A 26,045-nucleotide genomic window follows, 5' to 3' on the forward strand; every position below is an offset into this window, starting at 1 on the left:
CGTCCGTCTCTCAGAATTAATGGGGAAATCTGTGGGCATCACAAATGGGTTTTGGGGATCACACATGGCCTCTATATTAACAGTGCAATTCAAACCATGTCTACCCAGAAGTAAATTATATTGAATTTAATGGGGCCTACTCCGAGGTGAGTGGGATGAAGAATGATGCCTAAAGCATTAGATAGTAGTTGAAGACACAAACCGTTCCAAGACTATGAGTCTTAGGATGGACCCAAGACTATATATTTGAACAACCATTTAAATGCACAGGATTGGCTGCACCCTAAGCTAGTTGCATTTAAGTTCCATTGATTTCAAGTTAATCATTATTCATTTTTCACATAGATTTCAAAGGGACCTAAATGAAAATAGCTTAGTTTGCATCTAATCACAATGTTTTTGCACCCATTGTTTTATGTTAACACTAAGAAATGTTTAGGATCTTTAGGACTGTGAGAATCCTCTTCAAGTATATTCTTAATTCTTGCATACCCAAACCCTCAGTTTCCATCAACAATTTGATTTTTTTACCTCCAAAGCCATCAGGCACGTAAGTTTTGAGTACAATGTTGCAGAAGACGGTTGGCAGAGATAATGGTTTATTGCCTTCGTTTCGAAGAGAAATATGTCTGTAACCTGCCTGAAGACCATCCAGAGGCAGGATCCTTTGGCCAATCAGTTTGTTGTTGTCATCATAAACAGCTATCCTCAAGACTGCAAGGTCTGGCAGAATGACCTAAGAAGTGTGCAAAGTTGGTTATTGATCATCGCAAGAGGACACGGCCTGCAATTTGAAGGAATCCAGGAATCCTGTCCATTCTAATGCAGTCATGTGAGAGAAGTGCTGCCTGATTTAACCTCCGCAATAATAGGGTCCATACCAGAAGTACATTTCGAGGTGCTGTGTATTAAATTTAAACAAGAGCATACAAACAGTGGGAGTGATGGCCATGAAAAGAGCTTCAAAGCAGAGGAGCTCTCCCACTTCTTGCTCAAATATATATAAGCAATCTAAAAATATCAATCTCTTAAAAACACATACATAAAAACACTAAATACAAGATCAGCATTGTCACCACCAAAGGGGACAAAAAAAGTGAAACGTTAGGAGGCCTTCATAGGGCCCTAATTAGGGAATAACCACTTCTACACTTTTCACCCTAAGAACTTAGTCAAAGTAAATAGTTCTCTCATCGCCATAACAAATGAAATTTCTCAGTAGGTCCAATCTCTCTCTCTCTCTCTCTCTCTCTCTCTCTCTCTCTTGGAGGGGAAGAAGAATTTACTTGAGGATACCCAAGAGCAGTATCATTCAAGGTAGGAGAATTCAATCATTCCACTATATTTTCACAGCACCTTCCTATTAAAGGCTGCATCTGCAGAGGCATCAGAATCAATTCTGGAATGCCTAGAAATGTGTGAAGTGGTTACTTTGCAATCTTCATTTATAGAGGTACTGCCCTGAAAGACTGCAATGTAAGTGGCCCCCTAACGGAGTATGTTACACTGCTATGTGTGTGAGAGAAACAAGCCCTTTTCTATATATACGTCTCAACAATAGAAATTTATCAGCCACCTTGCAAAGTTTGATTTGAATAGGCTTTTCTGCTTTTGAGGACTGCTTAAAGAAAGCAAAACGGGTCCTCTATCTTTCAGATATAGGTCATGTGATCAGTGCACAGCCATCAATGTTCCTGAGAGTTTTGGTGTCTTCTGATGCTAGCCAAGGACACCTGGTAAAGGACTTTCCAATTTTGTGGTTCAGTTGCTTGACCAACTCTATCCACAATCTGTCAATAAGTTCCACACTCGAAGGACCACTCAGCTTTGTCTACCTGTTGATTGCTCTAGTCAGTCTCTGTCCATTGTCAGAGCCTTGGCAGTTCTCCCACTGCAATCGATTCACAAGCCTGTGTGTCTGGTGTCTATCATTGTGTTTATTCTCTTGATTTCTGGTGTTAGTTGGCCCTTAGGCAGCTCAGAATAATTTCACCACAAGGAGAAAATAGACCTAGCTGGTTAGGAACATGTAAGAGGATAGGTGCTTGCCTGCGTATTTGGTTTGGATAATCCAGCAGGAACCACTGCAAAGTCACAGACGGGGAAAGAATGTGTGTGCTGTGTGTGTGTGTGTTCATTAGCAAATAGCGTACTGAATAGTCTCCAATCAAGGCTCTACCATCTGCTACTGGTAAAGACCTGCTGTGAGAAGTCTGATGGCTGCTCCTCCACTTCCTGTTATTAGGATCTTGCAGTAATAATAGGGGCTTCATACTAAACTCTCTCCCACTACCAGTTGAGAATATGACTTCAGCTAGAAACAATTAACGGTGAGGACTCTCTGTATGTGTGCATTCTTATTAATAATAACTTCTGCTCCATTTGGCTAACTTGCATCAGTATCAGTTGTGAATAGAGAGAAGCTAAATGGAAACAGGTCCATCAGTTTCCCAAACTGGGGTGGAAATTGAAAACAATGTAGTTTTCAGTTGGTTTTGTCACGGCTAAAATGGCCGCTGTTTCTTTAATGCGAATAAAGCTAGGTCAGCATGAGTCGAGTCAGCAGCCTGCACCAGGTTGTGTATATATATAGTGAGAAATGTTAGCTGGGCTGGGGTTGGTTGGTTGGTTAGTGAAAACTGGTTAGTTAGTGTTGGTGTGTACAGTTTTGCACAAAGACCTTTAAGAATAAAACTCTGCAAGGATATTCTCGTGGACTCTTTTGTGCTGACAAGGGTCCAAGGACCAGGCTGAGGAGACAAAGGGAGGTCATAACCCTTTCCTTCTTTCTTTTTTTTTTTTTTTGCTTTTTACAAACACTGACAGGTTTCACTGCTAGACTCATGACTTACATGCAGATCCAAATTAAGAAGAGCAAAAGTAGACTAGCATGCCAAATCTTGTTAATTAGCAATCCACAAAAGGAATCCCGCCAGCAATGATTCCCTGCCTCAAAAAATATTTTGCAATAGCACGTTCAGAATAGGCCCAGGAAGAAAACTGCCTTTGTGAACCACAATGGAATGAGATTTTATTACATTTATTAAATATATATATATCTTGCCTCTACCTGAAAACGGGCCTCTGGGAGACTTAGCAATAAGTGCAAATTAATGCACAACAAATGTTGAGGCAGCCATGATTAATAAAGGCTTTAGGAGGAAGATAATGGAAAATATCCACTCCACAGGTCTTAGATGCCGTATTTGTCTTATATGATTGAGCCAAATGTCCCATCTCCTGGCCACCTAACTAAGGACAATATTACATTGTATTTATGGCAGTCTGCAATATTGCTTGAAGCCTTCAATGGCCCTATAGGAACAGGCTGTTAGATGATCCACATTCAGTGGACTTTTTTTTACTGTGACAAAATCAACTATTCAGAAATATCCAACCTCGAATACACGGTTAAATGCAGCAAAACTGATCCAACATAAGCATTGAGAAATACTACTGTACGTTACAACTTACCAATATCTCACAGTGGAATGACAACACAGAGTATGTATTACAACAGCAGTAGTTTTATTTTTTTTATATAGAAACAGGAGGACAATAAAACACAATCCAGACATTACCTGCTAAGAGTTTGCATTAGCTTCATGTTATGGCAAAGCCTAAACCTACTGCCTAGAGCAGTGATGGCCAAACTTGGCCCTCCAGCTGTTCTGAGACTACAATTCCCACCATCCCTGACCACTGGTCCTGTTAGCTAGGGATGATGGGAGTTGTAGTCCCCAAACAGCTGGAGGGCCAGGTTTGGCCATCACTGGCTTAGAGTGTTACTAAGGTGATTTTCCCACTATAGGGCTCTGGTGCTGTGCTTATTTTAAGTCATTCTCCAAACTATTATAAGACTAATGCTATTTATTTTTTCTAGAAAAAGAGGTAACAGAACTCACCATGAACACCTCCCTTGTTCTCATAGAATGGCAACAGTGCCCACCTGAGAGGTTGCCAGAACTGAGTTCAAGGGAGTTCCGGCTGAAAAAAATGCCCTGTACAAGACCAAATATTGGCCATATGTGCAAAACTATTTGGGAAATTTATATTTGGCAGTGTGCAATTAAAGAGGGCATGATTGCGAGTTGAAAGGATCCGCCGCTGAAGGAAAAAAGCAGGTAACCGTTCTGCACTCTCGACAACAGAACAAGTGAAAGGAGAGGAGACATTGTCAAAGACGGCAACCACTAATGCACATACTTTGGATGAAACTCCAGTTGACAAAAATTAAAATAGAATGGGATATAAAAAATTATAGACACCACTGATTACAACTGAGGGTGGATTTATGTGTGTAGTTCTGACAAATCTTTCTTGCAGTACTTTGACAGTTGAAGGTTTGCACAGGTGTTCCACCCAAATATTCACCAAACTGAGACAGATTGAGGTGGGAATGAGGTGGCAGTCCTGAAATGTTAGAATGGACCGTACAATTTCCACCTGCAAGTGGGGGGGAGGGGAGGAGCTATTTCTGAATGCTCACCTATATGGTAAAGACCCTGCAAGTGTCTGTGGGGAATCAGCATATCAGTGAGAAGGTTGGAGTCAAATCATTTTCTCTTGATACCATTCACTTGCAGGAAGGTTTTACCTGAGGGAACCTTCAAAAACCACATCTCTCTCCCCCCCCTTCAGCCTGATGTGGTATGGACCACTGTACCACCTCAGGAATATGCCAGCTCATTCAGCCACGTGTTCAGACTAGACCTTGGAGACATCTCAAAAACACATTCCTCAGAAATATTGCTTGTTTCCAGTGCCGCAACGAGAAAGATTGGTAAAACGGCACATATAAAAGCACCCCCGAGAAGCAATCTTTGAAAACGAATTTACCAAATGGTGCCCAGGACATTTTTGGTGGAAAAGAGGAAAATGTACACAATGCACACAGGACGAGGGAGCTAGCCTTAGACGTGGCGGCAGCAGCACCCTCCTGACTTAATCGACGTAATGACATTGATCTTGAGGTTTTTTTGGGATGCAACATCTCACCTGCCCTCTTGGCTGAAGGAACAGTGCAAGATAGCAGCCACTGCCAGGGCAGGGAACAAGTTGTGATCTCCAAGGGATGTAGAGGTTCACCAGCTGGAGCTCATTCTGAGCAGACTGCATACCTGGAACTCAGGCATAGCCCCGAACGAGGTGGGTTCCTCCAAGAGGGAGGAGGAGGAAGCAAGAAGAGGGAAAAGCCAAACAGAAAAATAAAAATCACGAGATAGCTAGAAGAGGTTCTCTCTTAAAAAAAAAGAACACCCTGAGATTAAATCAGCCTTAACCCATGACAAAAAAAATAAAAATAAAATTGCATGACTGTGCAGCCTTCTAAACAAAGGGAGTGCATTAGCAAGACTTTATTCTCTGGGGGGAGCCTTGTTTAGGAAAGTGGTCATTTTGAAGCAAAGAACAAGTGTACTTCTGAAACACTTCATACCTTTCGGAATACAAATGACTCTTCATTGTAAACTGGATTCAAACCATTGTTCATCACCATCCGTGTTCGAAATTCTTTACGTATTGTATCGGTGGGCAGGCCATACATATCCACTTCTACGTACGTCCCAATTTTTTTGTCTGATAAAAACTGGCCGGATATTACCTTGAAATGAAAGCATAGAGGTTTATTTCTTCTAACATTCAAACCCATTTTTATAGCGTTCAAAACAATTACGGCCTCGGTCGTATATAAATATAAACGGCCTCGGTCCAGTATACCTGAAGGAGCGTCTCCACCCCCATCATTCTGCCCGGACGCTGAGGTCCAGCGCCGAGGGCCTTCTGGCGATTCCCTCATTGCGAGAAGCAAAGCTACAGGGAACCAGGCAGAGGGCCTTCTCGATAGTGGCGCCCACCCTGTGGAACGCCCTTCCAGCAGATGTCAAAGCGATAAACAACTACCTGACATTCAGAAGACATCTTAAGTTCAGGGAAGTTTTAAACGTGTGATATTTTACTGTATTTTTGGTTTTTATGGAAGCCGCCCAGAGTGGCTGGGGAGGCCCAGCCAGATGGGCGGGGTATAAATAATAAATTATTATTATTATTATTATTATTATTATTATTATTATTATTATTGACTGCTTATTCTTTGAAAAACGCTGAAGTGATGTATAAAAGATTAAAAATTGATACAACAGGTAATAAAAAAGAGCCTAAAACAAAACCATATAAATTCAGGTTGGTTTCAAAAATATAACCGGAAAATTGTTTAAAATATTCTCTTTGCAGGTAGTTCAAAGATTGGAAGTTGAAAGGAATTCTCCAAGAACTTTAACTGAGGTGGCAGTCCTGTACATATATTTTGGCATTATAGCCTGCCAAATTTACTTCAGAGTAAATGTGCATGTGTTTGAACAGTGCCTTTGACTTTTAATGAAAACAGAGACGATGTAACCCAAAAATCTTTGATAAAAACAATTTTTAAAAATACATTACAGAGACAGGGGAAAAAACCTGAAACTATAGAGATTTACAGCACTTCAGTCAGATGAAAATTTTAAAACTATAACGAACTACTACAACTCACCGGACAGGGGATATTTAGTCTGAGTCATACATACAGATATATATCGACATATATGCAAACTACCTGCCATAGGAACCAACTCCTAGAGGCCCACACCCCAATATTTTATTCAAGTTGGCACCCCAGCTACCTTTGATTCATTCAGTTATTGTTATGTATTGGGTTTAACACATTTTATGTTACAAGGCGTGTTCTAACCAATCTTAGAAGTGTTGGTAGATGAACGTTCTAATGGCAAGTAAGCGCATGCTCTTTCAACTGCCAACTGCCAACGGTCAGTTCATGCTTGGGATTATTATTGTGTTGTCCAGTCAGTTTGGTTCTTGTGTTCCTATGAGTGAGCTGTTGTCACTGACAAATGTTGACTAAACGTAGTTGAGGAACTTATACTGCCTTGGGCTTCTGGCTTTTTCTGAACATTTAACAGTTATGAAATCAATGGATATACTGAGCTAATTGAAGGTAAGCTGGCTATACAGGACTAATTTTAACAGCCTGTTTATGGGGACGTGGGTGGTGCTGTGGTGTAAAACACTGAGCCTTGGGCTTGACAACTGGAAGGTCGGTGGTTCGAAACCCTGCGACGGGGTGAGCTCCCATTGCTCGGTCCCAGCTCCTGTCAACCTAGCAGTTCGAAAGTACGTCAAAGTACAAATAGATAAATAGGTACTGCTCTGGTGGGAAGGTAAAGGGCATTTCTGTGCACTGCTCTGCTTTCTCCAGAAGCGGCTTAATTATGCTGGCCACATAAACAGGAAAAACTGCCTGTGGACAAACGTAGGCTCCCTTGGCCAGTACAACGAGATGAGTGCCGCAATCCCAGAGTCGTTCGTGACTGGACTTAACTGTCAGGGGTCCTTTACCTTTTTAATTTTTTACATACTGTGGGATTATACATTATGGAAGAAATCAACATTCTAACATGATTCTTTTGGGGATTCTTATATTCTCTGTGAGTATGCACAAGTGCATGTAAGGGAGGTAAAAAAGATAAAGGACCCCTGGACAGTTAAGTCCAGTCAAAGGCGACTATGGGGTTGCAGCATTCATCTCGCTTTCAGGTTGAGGGAGCCAGTGTTTGTCCACAGACAGCTTTCTGGGTCATGTGGCCAGCATGACTAAACCGCTTCTGGTGCAATGGGACACCGTGACAGAAACCAGAGCGCATGGAAAAACCGTTTACCTTCCTGCCACAGTGGTACCTATTTATCTACTTGCACTGGTGTGCTTTTGAACTGCTAGGTTGGCAGAAGCTGGGGCAAAGCAACGGGAGCTCACCCCATTGCGGGGATTTGAACTGCCGACATTCCGATCGGCAAGCCCAAGCGGCTCAGTGGTTTAGACCACAGCGCCACCCGCATTACGTTCAGTAGTTATTGCTATGAGGTTGCATTTACGACTTTGAAAGCTGCTTAGAAGTTTGAGAAAATCTAAAACAGCAAAGAAGAAGAGTGGAAAATTAAGACTGCAATTCTTGACACTCTAGGGAGTAACCCTCCCTGGGCTTGCTTCTGATTAAACATGCATACCAGGGAATTATTAGATTAATTGTTCTGGCCAGTAAATCAGTTTGCAAAGGCAGCTTGGAGAGTCGACCACGAATAACAGCTTTTTAATTATGATGCCCAATTACTGTCATGTGTGCCTCATTGTAAATGCTCTTAGTGGTATCAGAATGAAGTTCCGCTCAAGAGCTCCAGGATCTGCACTAACGTCTGATGAACATGTAAGCATAATCCCACATCAGAAAAGCCACTTTGATTGGAATGCCACCTTCTCTCTTGTACTATCTGGGTTACAATACCGCCCTTGAATCTCTGAGGCAAAGGCTCTGGAACATAGCACATAATGATCTCCGATCTCAATCTCATGTTATCTGTGACCCGCCCGATAGCAGTAGGAATTCATTATGGGTACAATTTTCAGATACCTGCATATCTTAGAAATCTGTTTGTACCAACTTATGGGTGTCTCTTTACCAAAGCCAGATTAAATGTATTTCCATCAGAAGTGCTAAATGACTGAGAGGAATCCCTTATCAGAATAGGCTCTGTGTATGCTATGCATTCTGAAGGAAATCAGCCTTGAGTGCTCACTGGAAGGACAGATCGTGAAGCTGAGGCTCCAATACTTTGGCCACCTCATGAGAAAAGAAGACTCCCTGGAAAAGACCCTGATGTTGAGGAAGATGGAGGGCACAAGGAGAAGGGGAGGACAGAGGACGAGATGGTTGGATAGTGTTCTCGAAGCTACCAGCATGAGTTTGACCAAAGTGCGGGAGGCAATGGAAGGCAGAAGTGGCTGGTGTGCCCTGGTCCATGGGGTCACGAAGAGTCAGACATAACTAAACGACTAAACAACAACACTCTCAGGACGTCGACTGTATGAGGCTTATCCTACTGCATTGCAGACAATATGAGCAAGCTAGGGATCTATTGATTAAATCTCTTACTGGCAAATCGGCTGGATAAATCTGAAGCCTACGATACTAAATACCTTCTGGACGACAAGTCAAATGATATCAAAGTGGCTGTGGCAAAGTTTCTTTCGGTAGTCATATGTATCAAAGATCATACTTAAGACTAAACAAATATCATCTCGGTCTCCCTCTCCTGGGCGGTTGTCTGTATAAATCGGCATTTTATTCTGAATTTATGTTACAGGTTTTTGGACCACAATAAAGATTATTATTAATCCCACACCCTAGTCGTAACAAACAAAGCCCCGAACAGTTTTCATCTTAGAACTCTGAAAAGGCATTATTTAATGAGATCCATCAGCTTATCACCATCCAGTGGTAATGTTATGTTCACAGTTGCAGAATACATTTGATCTGCTGAGGTTCAACGTTAATGTTATATTAGGTTGGAATCAGAGAATCACAAGAGCCATCCTTCAGAATCCCCCCAATAAAACTGCATCCAAGGACCCCCCCCCCCGAATGTCATGCGATGTGGCGCAATAGGATGCAAGGGGAAGAGATAATTAGGTGGAATCAGGACATGACAGCTTACATGAATGGAAGCCCACTCTCTCACCCAAAGCATCACTGTCCTGTTTTGGCCTCCCACGTCTAACTGCATTCCATTCTGGAGGTCTCTTGACCCTTAAACAGCTCAGGGCCACAATACCTAAAGGACTGCCTCTTTCCATATGAACCTACCCAGACCCTGAGATCATCTTCCGAGGCCCTCTTTCGTGTGCCTCCTCCTTGAGAGGTCTGGAGGGTGGCAACACAAGAATGGGCCTTCTCTGCAGTGGCTCCCCATCTGTGGGATGCTCTCCACGGAGAAGTTGGCCTGGCACCTTCATTATACACCTTTAGGCACCAGGCAAAAACGTTCCTTTCCAACCAGGCCTTTGACTGATCCATTGCAAATGCACCTCCTACCTGCACTGAACAAGTCGCTGCAATCACACCATCGACAGGCGTTTCAGAGAAAGGGTCAAAGGTTCGATCTGGGCGCCGCATAAAATCTGGTTTAAGAAGATACCTTCAAAAAAAAAGAAGAAGGCATGTTTTTATAGGTGAAACTTCATATTGCTTTTATATCTTATTATTATAATTGTTGTTTCTAATTAGTAATAAGCTTTTAAAGTAAGTTTTCAGGATATGCATACAGAGTCTAAGAACATTTTATCCCCAGTTTGACCAGGATGGGAATTGTACTTTCCAAAAGGTTAATGACAGTTTTAAAGAAATCTTTTCTGATACACACCAAGAGAAAAAGGGTATTGCAAATGACGAAGTACAAAAAAAGAAGAAGATAAGATTTGTTTAATACTATGTTCCACAAATCCCAAGCGTTCACATTTTCAGCAAGTTTCAGCTGATTAGATTAACTTGCATAAAGGACACGAAATTGAATCTGGCAAGGTCTGGCTAGGAGCAAAAATCCCAGAGGATTTCGTACTGTCATCCATGGAAGTGCCCTATTTGCAAAAAACCCAAACCTCACAAATGTACAAAGTCTTCTGCCAATGAGACTTGATTTTAAATAGAGGGTGCAAGATTGATTGGTGAATGAAGCAGCTATGTACCACAGTGGAATTTATATTGCACCAAAGAGCCTATTGCGATTGAGTTTACAGTGGATGCTCGGGTTGCAAACGTGATCCGTGCGGGAAGCAAGTTCGCAACCCACAGCGCCGCATCTGCGCACGCACGGGTTGCAATTCGGTGCTTCTGCGCATGCGCAAGTGCCGAAACCCAGAAGTAACCCATTCTGGTACTTCTGGGTTTGGCGTGGTGCGCAACTCGAAATCGTGCAACCCGAAACGTCTGTAACCAGGGGTATGACTGTATTTGTAAGACAGTGGCAGCTCAAAACAGCTGCGACTTTTCTGAAACTTCTGGAATTGCATGCAAATATTGTGGGTTGAATCTTACGGTGTTCATTCATTGACAGAAGGCACCATGGTTCAGTGGATGCTTCTAATCCTGTAACAGGAAGACACTTTTCTCTGATTCCCCCCTCCCCCTGCAGCTTTCTGCAGATCTGCTTCAAAGAGTTGGAAGAGGGGCATGACTGCAGGAAGAAAGAGGGAATAGGGGGGAAATGGCCTTCCTCCCTGTTTGACTGATGGTAGCCTCTGGTTTTTTTATATGCCTGTTGTCTTTGTCCATGGAGTTTTCTTGGAAGGATACTGGAGTGGCTTGCCGGTTCCTGCTCCAGGTGGATCACGTTTGGTCAAAACTCTCCACTATGACCTGTCCATCTTGGGTGGCCCTGCATGGCATGGCTCATAGCTTCTCTGAGTTATTCAAGCCCCTTCGCCATGGCAAGGCAGACTCTTGAGAGTCCCATGGACTGCAAGAAGATCAAACCACTCCATTCTGAAGGAAATCAGCCCTGAGTGCTCACTGGAAGGACAGATCCTGAAGCTGAGGCTCCAATACTTTGGCCACCTCATGAGAAAAGAAGACTCCCTGGAAAAGACCCTGGTGTTGGGAAAGATTGAGGGCACAAGGAGAAGGGGACGACGGAGGACGAGATGGTTGGACAGTGTTCTCGAAGCTACCAACATGAGTTTGACCAAGCCGCGGGAGGCAGTGGAAGACAGGAGTGCCTGACATGCTCTGGTTCATGGGGTCACGAAGAGTCGGACATGACTAAACAACTAAACAACTAAACAACAACAACAGCCTCTCATTGGTTGAAGAGCCTTCTGTCAGCAAAGGGATGCATCCTTGCAAATATTTATTATATTTGCCAGTTCAGCCCTGAACAATGACTGCTCAATATAAATATACTTTTTTAAGAAAGGAAGATACTAGTACTCACAGTCCTTTTCTTAGGATTCATGTCAGCCTTTTCTCTGTCTCCCAACATGCAACAGCCCCCCGCCACCTCCCGCCATTCAAGCAACTCCAAAGGCAAGATAATTCAACATCAGCTGATCATGTCTACAATAGGCTTTGATCATTAAATGAGTGAGAGTGTGCATGCATGCAGAAGCAAAAGAGAAGTGAACTATTAGTAACTTGTCTGCAATCTGTTCTTTTTTGACAGAATTAGGAGTCGGGACCTATTCATATGTACACATAGGAAAAGATTAAAAGAGAAAAATATATTTATTGCAAACATTGGCAAGTCCTCTGTAGCCTGTTCAGTCTCACCTTAGCATACAGATGCAATCAGTGATTCTAAAAATTGGGAGCTCAAAATGCTTGTCTCCAAAAGGAAGTCAACAAGATGAGCTTTCAAATTCTTCTCTGGCTCAGATAAGAACCTACACTCTTGCCTCAGTGTAGGCAGGAGTATTTGTCCTGCCACAGCTGTTCTTGGAGATGTTGATTTTTTTCACCTCCTATGCAATGCAACGCAGACACCAGTGGTGTTGTGAGTGTGGCAGTTTGAATTTAGATCGCCTCTGAAATGAGCTAAGTCATTTCCTGATTTTTCTATTTTTATTTTTTCAGAAGTGGCTCATCTTATTTATAAGGCAATCCAATGTTTATGATCCTGTAACTGACTTTATATCACTTAACTGGGCTGTGGTGATCAGGTTATGCCTATATAAACTAAAGTTATTAGCAAAGAATATTCCTCTTAACCAAATGCATATGATATGGAAATTAACAACTGAAGAACAAAAAATGGAATGGTAGCCAAGATACTGGTGAACTGGGAGAGTAAAGATATGATCTCCTTTAATCAGTGGATTGGTAATATGATAAGACTTGCAACTTGCAACCTACGAACAGACTGCTTACAAATACAGACTCTACAACAATATTTTGAATATATTTATACAAAGTGTAGTAGACTATTAATATTTCTATTAGTATTAGGATAATAATATCAAATTTATAAAAGAATGTATGGGTTAGGGTATTTTTTGTATATATTCATATAATTTTCCCCCTTTACACAGTTCTGTGTTTTGTTCTTTTTCCTTCTTTTTGTAACACTTTACTGCTTTATATTTGACTCCCCCCAACAAAATATCAATAAATGCAAAAAAGGTTATACTTATATAACCTTAATGCACACAGTTTTTTTAGATCATTGCAGTGCAAGATTCTATTGATCTTAAGCAATTCAACAGAAATTAGTTGAATCATAAACGTGGCTGTTACTATCGTAGCTCTGAAACATTCATATATTTACATGGCTCTCTTTCTTTGTTTGTTTTTGTTATAGCTCCTATTTCTTCTTTTTTAATTTTTTTTTTAAATGGTTGTAACTCAATGCATTCCAGGAATATAATATATAGTATTAAAGAAAAACAGAGAAATACAAACCTGTTCCAGTCTATTTTGAATCTTTATTAGATATTTTGTTTTTGTGGTGGCTCTAGAACAAGTACCCTAAGGATTCTACTTTGCTTATATTTAAAAATTCCAGCCTAAATTTGCTAGACAATTCTTTCATCCCTAAGTATAATCTTTAGCACGACTAACAGTGCAATCTTATACATGTCTACTGAGAAGCCCCATTGAGTTCAGTGTGAGACTTATTCCCAGGTAGGAAGGTATCTATAAGATTGCAGCCTAAATCTCCTTTCTGTACCATTCTGATCCTCCTCCTGTTATTTATAGAGTATTATTCCATGGTTCCTTAGCCTCTTTCTCCCAAGTCTGAAAAGGTCCAGATCTTTCAGCTCCCTTTCATAAAAAAGAACAGGGAACCTCATCTCTACATCCTGTTTTTCATTTGTAGCACATAATTAAAAGTAACATAGCTCCACATAATGCTAATAGTTTAAATCGTTACTCACCCGCACGACCCATTATATTCAAATTTCCCCTGATTCAACTGCATTGCTAAATCTGTCAAGAGACAAAAATAGTTTAGTATCTTGTTCCTGGAACAATACCGAGCTTGAACAGCCTTCTTAATCTAAGGGAAATAATTTGTCCTTGATAGCCAGTTAAACTAAAATGCCTTATGCGTTCAGCGAAAATACTAAATTCTGAAATACATGGACACTTAATGTGGCTTACAATGCTTTAGCAATGTAAAATACATCCATAGCTTAGTTTTCCAAACTGCATCATGTCATGACAGTTGACATGGGAGGAATAAAGTGCAGCCCATGGAGCAGCTTCAATTTCTTGGATCCTTCTTTTTTAGAGCAGGACATTTCATTTGATTCTGCTATGGTTAGATGCAAAGTCCGCCTGAGTGGTAGTCCGCCTTCTCCTCCAACCTCCATTTAGATGCTTCTCTGTGTAGTGGATAGAAGCACCCAGCACTGATTATGCCAAAGTCCTGTGCTGGGTACTTGTAGCCACTCAGAAGCTGTGTATCTCTACAGTCATGGCCTAGAAGCCCCCTCCATCATGCAGTGGTAGAAACTGATAGCTCTCCACCTTACAAGCCCTACACTGGACCATTGAGATGGTAAGCATATTCTGGGTGCCGAAATCCCAATGGAGCAGAAAAGACTATACATATGTGTGGCTATGTAAAGTTCCTACCAGAGAAGAATGGCAGATGAAGTTGATGGACTCCAGTGGTGTCCAAACTTTTTTCAAAGAGGGCCAGATTTGATGAAGCAAAGGGCTGTGAGGGCCAACCAAAAGGCCACCTTTTTTAAGATTGAAGTTGTTGAGCCTTTTTTTATAATTTTACCCCAAAGTTGTTGAGTATTTTTTAGGGTTGAAGTTCAGCTACCAATTGATTGATTGATTGATTGTGTGACTGCAGTATATTGTCTATTGCTTTCATTTTATGGATCAATGGTCTTGTTAGATAGTAAAATTCAGCTTAAATTGCTGTTTTAGGGGTTGTTTTTAAAAGTCTGGGATGGATTGATCCATTTTGCATTACTTCCTATGGGAAAGCGCGCCTTGGTTTTGGAACACTTTGGTTTCGGAACGGACTTCCGGAATGGATTACGATTGAGAACCAAGGTACCCCTGTACTATATAGGCTACAGCTTTGAGCCCCTACCACTACACAGATCAATCAGGCAATATAAAAGGACATGTAGAGACTTGCTTACTTTTTTGTTGTTTGATTGCTCTTGATCTTATTGCCTGCCTGATTTGACACACATTCTCATATTTATCCATGCGACTGAATCCCCCAATAATGCCAGGAGCAAAGACTACAACATCTGCTGGAGAGTTACTGCCCAAGCTGTTTTTTTCTTCTTCTTTTTCTTTTTTTTGAAATTTAGATTCAGTGGCCCCGTCTGCCTACCTGGGGTCTGATAGTTGAGTGAGACCATCTGGCATCCAGCGTTCCAGAAAATTTGAGGCATGTAATTGCTAGAATCCACTCTTCCTCCCTTCGGGTAAATCCGACTCATCTGCCGTTTATTATAGCTGTGTTGGTTTGTTAAGGAAAATGGAATAACCAAGCAATGTATAGACTTAACGATCATTTGCTCACATCTTTGTTTTGGGTTTGTATTTTTTTATGTACTAGCATACAAGGCATTTCCCACAGACAACCATCTTGCTGTATTTTATTAAAGGACTGTGCATTGCTTAGGCACAAAGTAGCCTCCGCAGAGGTAATGACAAAACATTCCCATTATAGCTCTCTCAGTGCAAGGATACTTCACAAACTCAATTGCGTGTGTTTTCAAATAACCCAGACCAACAGACTCATTAAAAGAGGACATATTGTAGTGAATGTTGCGTTCTAAAAAGAAAATAGGAAATAAACCTTCTGTAAAGTTCTGAGAGTGGTAGGATTAGTACACAATGAATGCCCACTAGAATTTTAATAGTGAACAAGAAGATCGGAATAAAGGAAAAGGCAGGGTATAAACTGTTAAGGTTAAAATCTTTGAGGGCAGAAAATGGAAAGTGCTGGAAAATTCTAGAAGATTCATTTCTGATGCAAATATTGTTTTGACTATTTCAAGGTTACGCTGAGCCAGGAGAAATAAATTCCTGCACTCAGCAAACTGCTCTCTTCCTCTCTCTTACTTTCGTTTGTACCTCATACGTCTGAAGTTTCCCCCCTGAAGTTTTTATAACAAGCCTTTGCCATTTAGTAAAAGTTTTTCTTTTGGACCTTTGACTCTGCATGGTCTTTTTTTATTTATTACAAGATGCTGTTCATCATAAACATCTATATCTAAAGAAACAGAATGGCACATTAATAGTATCTGGATCATGATCATCAGCTATTCTCTAATCAAGGCTTCTTTTCTAAGCAATTGACAGGTTCAAAGCAAAAAAAGGCATGAAATTTAGAAATAGTAGGTATTACAAGCAAAACTCAGGCACTTATGCCAACCATGTTTTAATGGACAGGAACAAGCAGACAAAAGTACATCAATATCTCTGTGATATACAAGCATTTTAATTCATAGGGCTGTGTAGGTTATCATACTTCTCGTAATCTGGTGCCTCCATGTGGACAACGGAAGAAATAAAATGAAAGGAAAATGTGATCTTAAGAGCCATACATGGGGGTTTTCTTAAATAATAATAATAATAATATTTTTTTAATTATATCCCACCCTCCCCAGCTGAAGGAACTTGAGAGGCACAGTAAGGAGTAGGACAAATGTAATATATATATATATATATATAGAAATAGTTACCTTCTGCTACATGGAAACCTTGAAACTTAACAGGCTGAGCGTAGTTGATCAACGTTGATAAGTACGGGTGTATATTCGTTGTGGCACCTACATATTTGTAAGAAGCCATCCATGCTTGCTCATCTTCTGCAGTTATGACACCCTGGAAGCATATTTAGAACAAACAGCATTTCTTTCTTTGTCCATGCAGGAAGAAGTTCAGGCAGGATTTGGACAGAATTTCTAAAAGCGAGCGCAAATGGAAAATAGCATAGAAAAGCCCTTCTCTAGCATCAGCGCATGGCATAATGCTTAAATACAGTGAAGAAAGTCACAGGCAAGAAAGTCAAGAGTAAAAAACAAACCAACCCAAAATCCTCCTGTGATTATGTGACATTGTATGACCAATGTTACTAATTTTCACGTTATACCATCAGTGTTTTATGGAGCAACTTCAGAGGAGAGGTTCCTAGCTTGGCTCCATAGTGCTTATGATCTAAATTTTAGGTAGCTCTTGGAAGAAGGAAGTGAAGAAAGATAAACAAATGGGAAAAGGGAATAAAAGGGGGCAATGGGTAACAGGGGATGAGAATACAGAGCAGCCTTTTGAAATCTTATATACGTAAGGCTAACAGCTGATCTCTAATAGGACAGAAAGGAATAATACCCCAATGAAGGAAAAACCTCATAGAACTTAGGGACAGGAGAGACTGAAAGCAGGGTCAGGCTATAGTCAGATTATGTGTGTCTGTTTTCTTAAGATCCAGATTGGTGGGACATCCACTTTGGGCGGATATTTAACCAGCTCTTATGGCACCAAGGCCATGCAACTCCTGCACAACATCCCATCTGAAACTCTTGACTTGGAATAACGGTCATATGAGTGATGACGACAGTCTCTGTTCTGTGTGGGGCTCTTCACTGCATTTAATACCCACCTACAAAGATGATGCCACAGTTGCATGTGTCAAAATGGCCACCTCGACATTGGCAGACACCCTCATTCTCTTCCCCTGATGTCAACAAACGGCTGGCGCTTGTGGTTTTTATGGCTGCGTATGGACTCCATTTCTTAACTGCTTGAATGTGGAGGGAGTTAGGGATAGAGCTGTATCCTGGCATCGTGCCATCCTGAAATCTGGGAAGGGTCAGCACTATTTGAAGTTGTGTGTGCCAGCAAAAACAAGGCAGTTGGGGAGGAACTCCGACTGCTGGATAGCTCAGCTGGTTAGAGCATGGCGCTGATAATGCCAAGGTTGCAAGTTTGATCCCCATGCGGGACAGCTGCATATTCCTGCATTGCAGAGGGTTGACCTAGATGATTCCCTTCCAGCTCTACAATTTTGTGATTCTATTTTTTGTGTCCCCACATCCTCGGGGGCTGCTAAGGGGGTGGGAGGGAATTGGCCTGCCATTACGTCTAAGACAGATGGTGAAAAAATGGTGAAACGCCTTGATCAGAACAAGAACTACAGTGGTACCTCTGGATGCGAACGGGATCCGTTCCAGAGCTCCGTTCGCACCCAGAAGCGAATGCAACCCAGATTCGCCACTTCTGCTCATGCGTGTGACGTCATTTTGACTGTCTGCGCATGTGCGGCGGCGAAACCCAGAAGTAACACATTCCATTACTTGTGGGTTGCCACAGAACACAACCCAAAAATACTTATCCCGAAGCTACTTCAACCAGAGGTATGACTGTACAGGCAATAATAAAGAAAAACTCTCTCAAGAGTTCCATTGCAGCACTGAGTATAATAATAATAATAATAATAATAATAATAATAATAATAATAATAGTAATAATAATAATTTTTTAAAAAATTATACCCCGCCCTTCCTGGCCAGGACCAGGCTCAGGGCAGCTAACATCAAAATATATAATAGGTTAAAAACTAGGTGAAAAAGCAATTAAAATACAGATTAAAATCAGATTAAGATCAAAATAAAATCCGATGGCAACCCATGAATTCTAACTATAGGGGTTGGGGACATTAAGTGCTCCCCAGGCCCAACTGTTTGTGCTGGTCTTATATGGTCTGGTCAGAAGAGTTAGGAAGGCCACTTACACTTAAGTGCTGCATGAAAGGTGTGACCCTTCTGTATGATGGCATGAAAAAACATGGGATTCTTTCTCCTCCAACCATGAAAGAATACGGTCACCTTTCTTTCTTTTTTACATTTCTGTGACAGCATTCCTGATGGGGGTCAAGGGAGTAGAAGTAGAGAGGAAAAGGGATTGCCTACATATCTGAGGAGGCTCTCACCCAGAAAACGCCCAGTAGCTCTGTTTCAAAACAATACACAACCTTCAAGCCTCATGCATGCATTCATTGGACCCAAAGAACCATGGACAGAAGGAAAACATCCTCCAGCTCCAGCCTACCTCTAACAGATAGGGTTTTACAGAAGAGTTTGTGTTCTTACTTGTTCAAGAGCTTGCACAAGCAGAATGAAACCCTGCGGTTTAGTTTTTACTTTTCTCATGCAATGCTATAGGGTGAGGTGAAGAACAGCCCTCTGAGCATAGCTGTCAACTTTTCCCTTTTCTTGCAAGGAATCCTATTCGGAATAAGGGAATTTCCTTTAAAAAAGGGAAAACGTTGACAGCTATGCTTCTGAGTGGAAGAAGGCTTCTGCACCTGGAAACAATAACTTTGGAATTCTGTGTTTTATTTCTTGCAAACCACTCACAAATCAATAATTATAAGTATTAATTATTTCTACGATTCATAAATGGTTTTTTTAAAAAAAAATAATTTGAATAAAAAACCAATTTCACTGACTATTGATTAGCAGTTGAAAACTGAAGCCTCCATCAACAGCTTGAGTTTGAGTAGAGACCAGTCCGTTTTGCAATCTGGGAACTGCAGAAATCTTAGAGGACGCTCCCCCCTCCCCACTGACTGCAGTTACCACAGAACTGTTACATAAGCTGCCTGTTACCAAACATTACTTACAAGTGACCACTTAGATTCAGCAGCTATTTTCATCTCATAAGCTCCTGAGATACAGGTTGTTTTTAAGGTTAGAACAAGCAGCGAATGCTTTTTCATCCACCCCACCCACACAGAGATCCAGTCCATCCCCAATAATGTCCATTACACCGTCATCTTCCAATAAATAGGAGTAATTTTCACAGCAGATTGTAGTTTGCCACTGAATATCTTCTCAGTAGCCAAGATCCATTAAATGAACTGCCCGGAGAATTTGTACCCGGCGTTAGGAAAAGGACTACAAAATGTGTTTCTGCAGGGTAATATAGACAGAACAGATATAAGTCCATTGAAGTCTGTTCAGAAGCCCATATTCTTCCAAGTAAGCAAAATATGCAAAGAAAGCTTTCGAATCTAATATTTCTGCTGTCTGAAAACCAGACATCAAATGTAGGCATCCCCATTTGAAATAAAATCAGGGGTACAGAGGAGCAAAAGCTGCGCCACGGCTTTTCTTACTGAACTAAGCTGATGGTTATGGCATAATAGCAGGCTGCTTTAGGACCTCAACGTTTTGCAAGACCAAACTCTGCTACGTAAACAGCAGAAAACCCCATAAAAGACAGGGCAAGCTGAATACTCGGTAGGTCTAGGAATCAGAAGAACCTTGATAGTAGGGAAATGGGGAGAAGAGGAATGGGGGAAAGAGGTTCAAGCGAAGCATTTCTAGAAGAAAGTTTAACATGCAACCCCCCCAAATAAAAAGGAAGAGAAAGCCAGAGGAGGATATGAAGAGATGAGAAAGAAGCAAGAGTGATTTATCGCTCTCCAATGAGCTATGTAAACATCTGCATTAAGCTAAGATAGAGGAAACATGCAGGCAGTCCAGCATTCAACTATCCTACCAGAGAACTGAGTTTGCTATGCACTACAAGGAAAGAGCCACCATCAAAATCAGAAACTATTCCTGAGGAATAGCTAAATAAAGAGAATAGTTAAACAATGCAGGAAGTTAAAGAATGCATTCTACAAAGCAGCTTTGTTAGATGCAGAGAAACAAAAAGTTGGAAAGCTATAAAATATCCCAAGGATCACCTTTTTATTGTTTTCTTGTTCAGAATCGTCCACAGCCTAAGGAAAAAATACATATATTATCCAAAGAAGTTGCAGCATGACACTCATATCTCAGAGAAAGCAGGATGCAAGAGAAAGCGCTGGGCGTATTTCTTCATTACGGCGCTGACCCAGCTTCAAAAATTCCAGGATGAAAGTGATCATATTGACCCATTTCCAAATGACTTCAAACCAGGTTTGGGGAGTTCTAACTGTATGCTGGGAGCTGGGAAAAGGGGGTATATGCTGTTAGCTCTGCTAGACTTCGCAGTTGCTTTCAGCACCACCAACTATGTCAGCTGTCCCCATTGTCTTATGGTGGGATGGGGCATTTTCTACAGCAGCCCCCCTTACATGGAACTTCCTGTCCCAAGAGTTTCTGCCATCTCCTTCTTTATTTAAATTCCGCTTATGGCCGAAAACTTTTCTTTTTCATCAAGCCTTTGATTCAGTTGCTATCCACTGATTATGGCTTCATGCAGGGGGGTTTTTAGTGCTGTTTTTAGTCTGGAGGTGTGCATTGTATTTACTTGGTTATTTTAAAGATTTGATTATTGCCATTTATTTATTTATTCAATTTGCTTTTGTTGTTTATTACATCCCATAAGCTCTGTCAAGCATCTCCGCTGGAGGAGAAAAGTGGAACAGAAATGTGAGTACGCATTGTTAAGAACAAATTCAATACATCGTTTCTGTTGGATCCATGTGCAAATCATGGGTGCTGTTTAATTTTAAAATGTTCTCAAGGTTGGGAAAGAAAGCCTCCCTGTACCAAGGTGGGTGTTGGATGGGGGTTCAGATACGTAATTGAAACAGTTGGAAGAAACAAAAGTGATTCTACAGCTGTTTGAAGCACATTCTGGATAAATCTATCAGACAGAAACCTGCAATTCTGCCCCTAATCCTGAAAAACAGTGACTAAGATCCAAAACAATGGCTAATATCCATTGCATAGTTGATTATTGGAGGAGCAAAGAAGCCAATCCAGATCACAATCCAGGACAGCCCACTAAGTGGTCACTTGGTTCATTAAGTAACTACCTTCACCCTAGTCTATGAGGAGTTAGATGCAACGTGGATACCCAGAGGAGGCAAAGAGAAAGCACATAGGGTATTATCATTTCTCGATTAGCAAATTCTATTCCAGAGACTTTAAAAAGTTATCATTCTTGGGAAGAATATTGGTAATCAAAATGAACGTACTGCCAAAAATGTTGTTTTTATTCCAATCAATACCCTTGATCAGCAACGCAGGAGACTTCAGAAAGTAGCAAAAAGATATTATTAGATTTATCTGGCAGGGGGGAAATCCAAGAATAAAATATAAATTGTTGATAGATTCTAAAGATAGAAGGGGATTCTCCCTGCCCTATTTAAGATTATATTATGAAGCATCCTGCTTACGCTGGCTAAGGGAATGGATATTATTAAAAAATACTGATGTTTTAGACTTTGAAGGTCATGACAATAGATATGGTTGGCATGCCTATTTGTGGTACGAGAAGATTAAAGTACATAGAGCTTTCCTAAATCATGTAGTAAGAAAATCGGTTTATGAAGTATGGGGAGAATATATTAAAAAAAAATTAGAACAAAAAACAGCATGGTGACTTTCCCCACTGGAAGCAATATCTTTTAAAAAATTGAATATGAGAAATGACTGGGTAACATACAAAGAACTGTTGATAGAAGTAGAATATCAACTAAAATTAAAGAAGTTTGAGGACATAAGAGGAATTATTAACTGATTGGTTACAATACCATCAACCAAATGCTATATTTAAGAGGCACAAAAAAAGATTTTCTTAACCTCCAAATTTGAAAAAGCGCTGTTAATAAACAAGACTAAATTGCTTTAAAAATGTATTAATTAGTATTACAATGGCATACAAAAGATGAACAGATTAAATCAGTTATGATACACTAAGCGAGGGATTTTGGATATAATATACAATTTACAGCATGGGAGAAGCTATGGAACAGGGATTTGAAGTTCACAGCATGTTATACGTTGAAAGAAAATTGTATGAAAATGATGTATCATTGGTATTTAACAACCTAGCATTTTGAAAGCACATCAAAGTGCAAGTAGATAAATAGGTACTGCTCTGGCAGGAAGGTAAACGGTGTTTCCATGTGCTGCTCTGGTTCACCAGAAGCGGCTTAGTCATGCTGGCCACATGACCCGGAAGCTGTATGCCAGCTCCCTCAGCCAATAAAGCGAGATGAGTGCCGCAACCCCAGAGTCATCTGCAACTGGACCTAACGGTCAGGGGTCCCTTTACCTTTAAACTACCTTAAAATGTACAAAACAAGGTCAATGCATGCTGGAAATGTAAGGGAAAAGAAGGCACCTTCTATCATATGTGGACATGTAAGGTAGTAAAAGAATTCTGGGAGATGATATACAATGAACTGAAAAAATGTTTAAAATAACTTTTTTCTAAAAAATAACAACCCTGAAGCTTTTCTTTTAGGAATTCCAGGGGTCAAAATTCAAACGGATTAGAAAAGACTCTTTCTGTATGCAACCACGGCTGCAGAGATGTTAATGGCGCAGAGATGGAAAGAAGATAAAAGTCCCGACCAGAGAAGAATGGTAGATTAAGTTGATGGACTATGCTGAATTGGCAAAAATGACTGGAAGAATCAGAAACCAGGAAGACCAAAACTTTAATAAGGAATGGGGAAAATATATAATTTATCTTAAAAACCATTGTAAGCAATTAAAATCATTTAGTAGGATTGGAATAACACTTGTAGTTCAATGTTGGATTTTGAGTATAATGGAGATTTAAAAGATTAATAAAAAAGATGCAGGAGGAAAAAGTTAATATAAGGACCCACAAAGGGGAGGAGGGAAGTTCAGGAGATTCTTTGGAATTCTCTTTTTATGTTGGTTGTTGGATTATTGTTTGTAAATTTCTAAAATCTGAAAAACTAAATAATTGGGGGTTTTTTAAAAAAGGTTTTTGGCACAGCAAGAGGGCTTCTATTGGTGCAGATGCCTGGATCAAGGTTAGAAGATAGGTTGGGTAAGAAGGAAAGCGCTGCAATAACAACAGCCGCAAAATAGTTCAAATTTGAATCTTTCCCTTGGACATGCAGGGTTTTGATGTGTCTGCTGTCCTGGTGCATTGTGCTTTTTAAAAAAGAGCGATTTGGTACTTGGGGCAGAAGAATACCAAATAGGAACAATTAGAGTAATGTCTCCCTTTTCAGCCTGTTCTCAAAATCTACTGGTATCATTTCATACTGACCCCTTCAGATGTGCACTTCCTGTTACTCTTCAGACCTATAATTTGTTCTTGTTCATATTACCAATGATTTACTATTGGGACACGGGTGGCGCTGTGGGTTAAACCACAGAGCCTAGGACGTGCCGATCAGAAGGTCGGTGGTTCGAATCCCCGTGACGGGGTGAGCTCCCGTTGCTCGGTCCCTGCTCCTGTCCACCTAGCAGTTCGAAAGCACGTCAAGTGCAAGTAGATAAATAGGTACCGCTCCGGCGGGAAGGTAAACGGTTTCCGTGCGCTGCTCTGGTTTGCCAGAAGCAGCTTAGTCATGCTGGCCACATGACCCGGAAGCTGTACGCCGGCTCCCTCAGCCAATAAAGCGAGATGAGCACCACAACCCCAGAGCCGGCCACAACTGGACCTAATAGTCAGGGGTCCCTTTACCTTTACCTTACCATTGGAAGCATTCAGCAGGAACCATAAAGGCAAATAAAAGAAATTTCTAGACTTTCAGCAAGGAATAGAGTCAGGCCCGCCCTTTGTGACTTTGACCAAAATCGTATGTTCTTTCTACCTACAATTAATAAGCACTGTGACCCCATGCTCCTGGACATGTCAACAAAGGAGAAGTTGTCCAATTAAAACGTGTGCGAGAAAAGCTATCCCACCTTTTTCACATTGTTGGCCACTGATTCTTTTTGGCTCAAGTCGTCTGCAGACAGCTCACTTCCAAATTTGTATTCTGGGTGGGCTTCTTCTTCCTGGTCAGCTACACAAAAACGCAAGCAGAAAACACTGAAAGACAACGATGACTAAAATGCCAAAAGAGCCAAAAATAAAGCAGAGGCTTTAAAAAAGCAACATGAAAGCATCTAAGAAGCTTTACTAGTTTTCTAAAAGAAAGTTACAGTTCAGGAACTACAGCTCTGCAATACAGTGGAACCTTGGTTCTCGAATGGCTTAGTCATAGCTGGCAACCGTCCCTTATTTGGTGGAGAAGTCCCTTATCCCGGTGCCGTGTCCCGCTGCTGTCCCTTATTGATGATGTCCCTTAAATTTCCCGGGTTTCAAAGGAAGCAGCTCCTCTCCCTCCCTCCCTGCCGGCCAGGGAGAGGGAGGCTCCAACTGTGTTGCTTGGCTGCACTGCTCACCCAATAAGGAGTCTAAGAACGACTGGGGGGTGGAGCTTGTATGCCTTGTACTGATCAAATCGGCCGTGTCTGCCTGGGGACTCGCCTTTGCTCAGCGCTTCCCAGCGGAGAGGTGACAGTGGTTTTCCTTGCTGCATCCCCTTTGCCGGGTTGCTGCACTGTGGGAACCACCGCTTGAGGCTTCGTTTGGCTGCTGGCTGGGCTTTCTGCCTTTGGCTCGGAGGGGCTCAGAAGTTGAACATTACTGTGCTCCTTGGAAAATCCCTTGTTTTGGCTGCTGATCCCTTATTTTTAAGGCTGCTGGTCCCTTATTTTCAAATCTGTAAGTTGACAGCTATGGGCTTAGTTGCCAAACAAATCAGCTCCTGAACGCCAAAAACCCGGACTTAAGTTTTCCGGATTTCAAACGTTTTTTGGAAGCCAAACATCTGACGTGGCTTCTACTTGAGTGCAGGAAGCTCCTGCAGTCAATCAGAAGTCGTGCCTTGGTTTTTGAACATTTCAGAAGTCAAATGGACTTCCGGAATAGATTCCGTTCAAGAACCAAGGTACCACTGCAGTTAAACTACTGTATGGCTTCACATCTACATAGATAAAGGTACCCTATGCCTGGTAATTCTTCCCCTAGTGAGGTGACAATTCCCATTATCTGCTCTGTTCATCCAGGCCTGTTGACCACCATAGGATCAGTCCACCATATTATCAGTCCATGAGTGATGTTTTTATGAACTCCCTGGGCTTCTTGCACATATCTTTGGAATCCAGAGCTCAAATATAAAACTAAGGACATTTATGCTGGAAGTGAATGTTTCCTTAAAGCAGGGGTTGTCAACCTGGTCCCTACCACCCACTAGTGGGTGTTTCAGGATTCTAGGTGGGCAGTAGGGGGTTCTATGGCACAAGCTGAATCCTCCTTCCACCGAGCACTGGTGGGCGGTAAGGAAATTTTACCATCAAGAAAGATGCGTTAGTGGGCGGTAGAAGATTAAAGGTGTCATCTAAGGCTATACCTCTCGAATGGTTTATCAGCCAAGCTATCGTAACAATCAGTTAGAGGAGGTGAAAGGAATGTGGTTTTGAGAGCCAC

At 41.3% G+C, this 26,045-nt stretch overlaps 1 protein-coding gene and 1 long non-coding RNA gene across 12 annotated transcripts in view; one reads left to right on the top strand and one right to left on the bottom strand.

The window, feature by feature from the left end:
* Nucleotides 1-26,045, bottom strand: part of PLCB4 (phospholipase C beta 4) — a 246,337-nt gene that overhangs the window by 24,068 nt on the left and 196,224 nt on the right. For 9 of the 11 annotated variants that reach the window (XM_081905997.1, XM_081905989.1, XM_081905994.1 and 6 more), the window contains 9 exons: nucleotides 24,476-24,576; nucleotides 20,554-20,589; nucleotides 16,544-16,685; nucleotides 15,546-15,630; nucleotides 15,184-15,308; nucleotides 13,754-13,805; nucleotides 9,921-10,023; nucleotides 5,438-5,602; nucleotides 532-736 (listed from right to left, as the gene is read on the bottom strand). In XM_081905997.1, coding sequence (XP_081762123.1) covers nucleotides 532-736; nucleotides 5,438-5,602; nucleotides 9,921-10,023; nucleotides 13,754-13,805; nucleotides 15,184-15,308; nucleotides 15,546-15,630; nucleotides 16,544-16,685; nucleotides 20,554-20,589; nucleotides 24,476-24,576 — 1,014 coding nt within the window. The remainder of the gene's footprint in view (nucleotides 1-531; nucleotides 737-5,437; nucleotides 5,603-9,920; nucleotides 10,024-13,753; nucleotides 13,806-15,183; nucleotides 15,309-15,545; nucleotides 15,631-16,543; nucleotides 16,686-20,553; nucleotides 20,590-24,475; nucleotides 24,577-26,045) is intronic. The other 2 variants (XM_081905993.1, XM_081905991.1) reach the window with 1 other exon arrangement.
* LOC309367318 lies at nucleotides 6,553-21,400 on the top strand. The gene is made up of 3 exons (XR_014167032.1): nucleotides 6,553-6,991; nucleotides 15,161-15,277; nucleotides 20,577-21,400. It is a non-coding gene; the product is annotated as an uncharacterized lncRNA (long non-coding RNA).

The sequence above is a fragment of the Podarcis melisellensis genome (genome assembly GCF_964234715.1).
Source record: "Podarcis melisellensis genome assembly, chromosome: 3".
In the NCBI taxonomy this organism is placed as follows: domain Eukaryota; kingdom Metazoa; phylum Chordata; class Lepidosauria; order Squamata; family Lacertidae; genus Podarcis; species Podarcis melisellensis.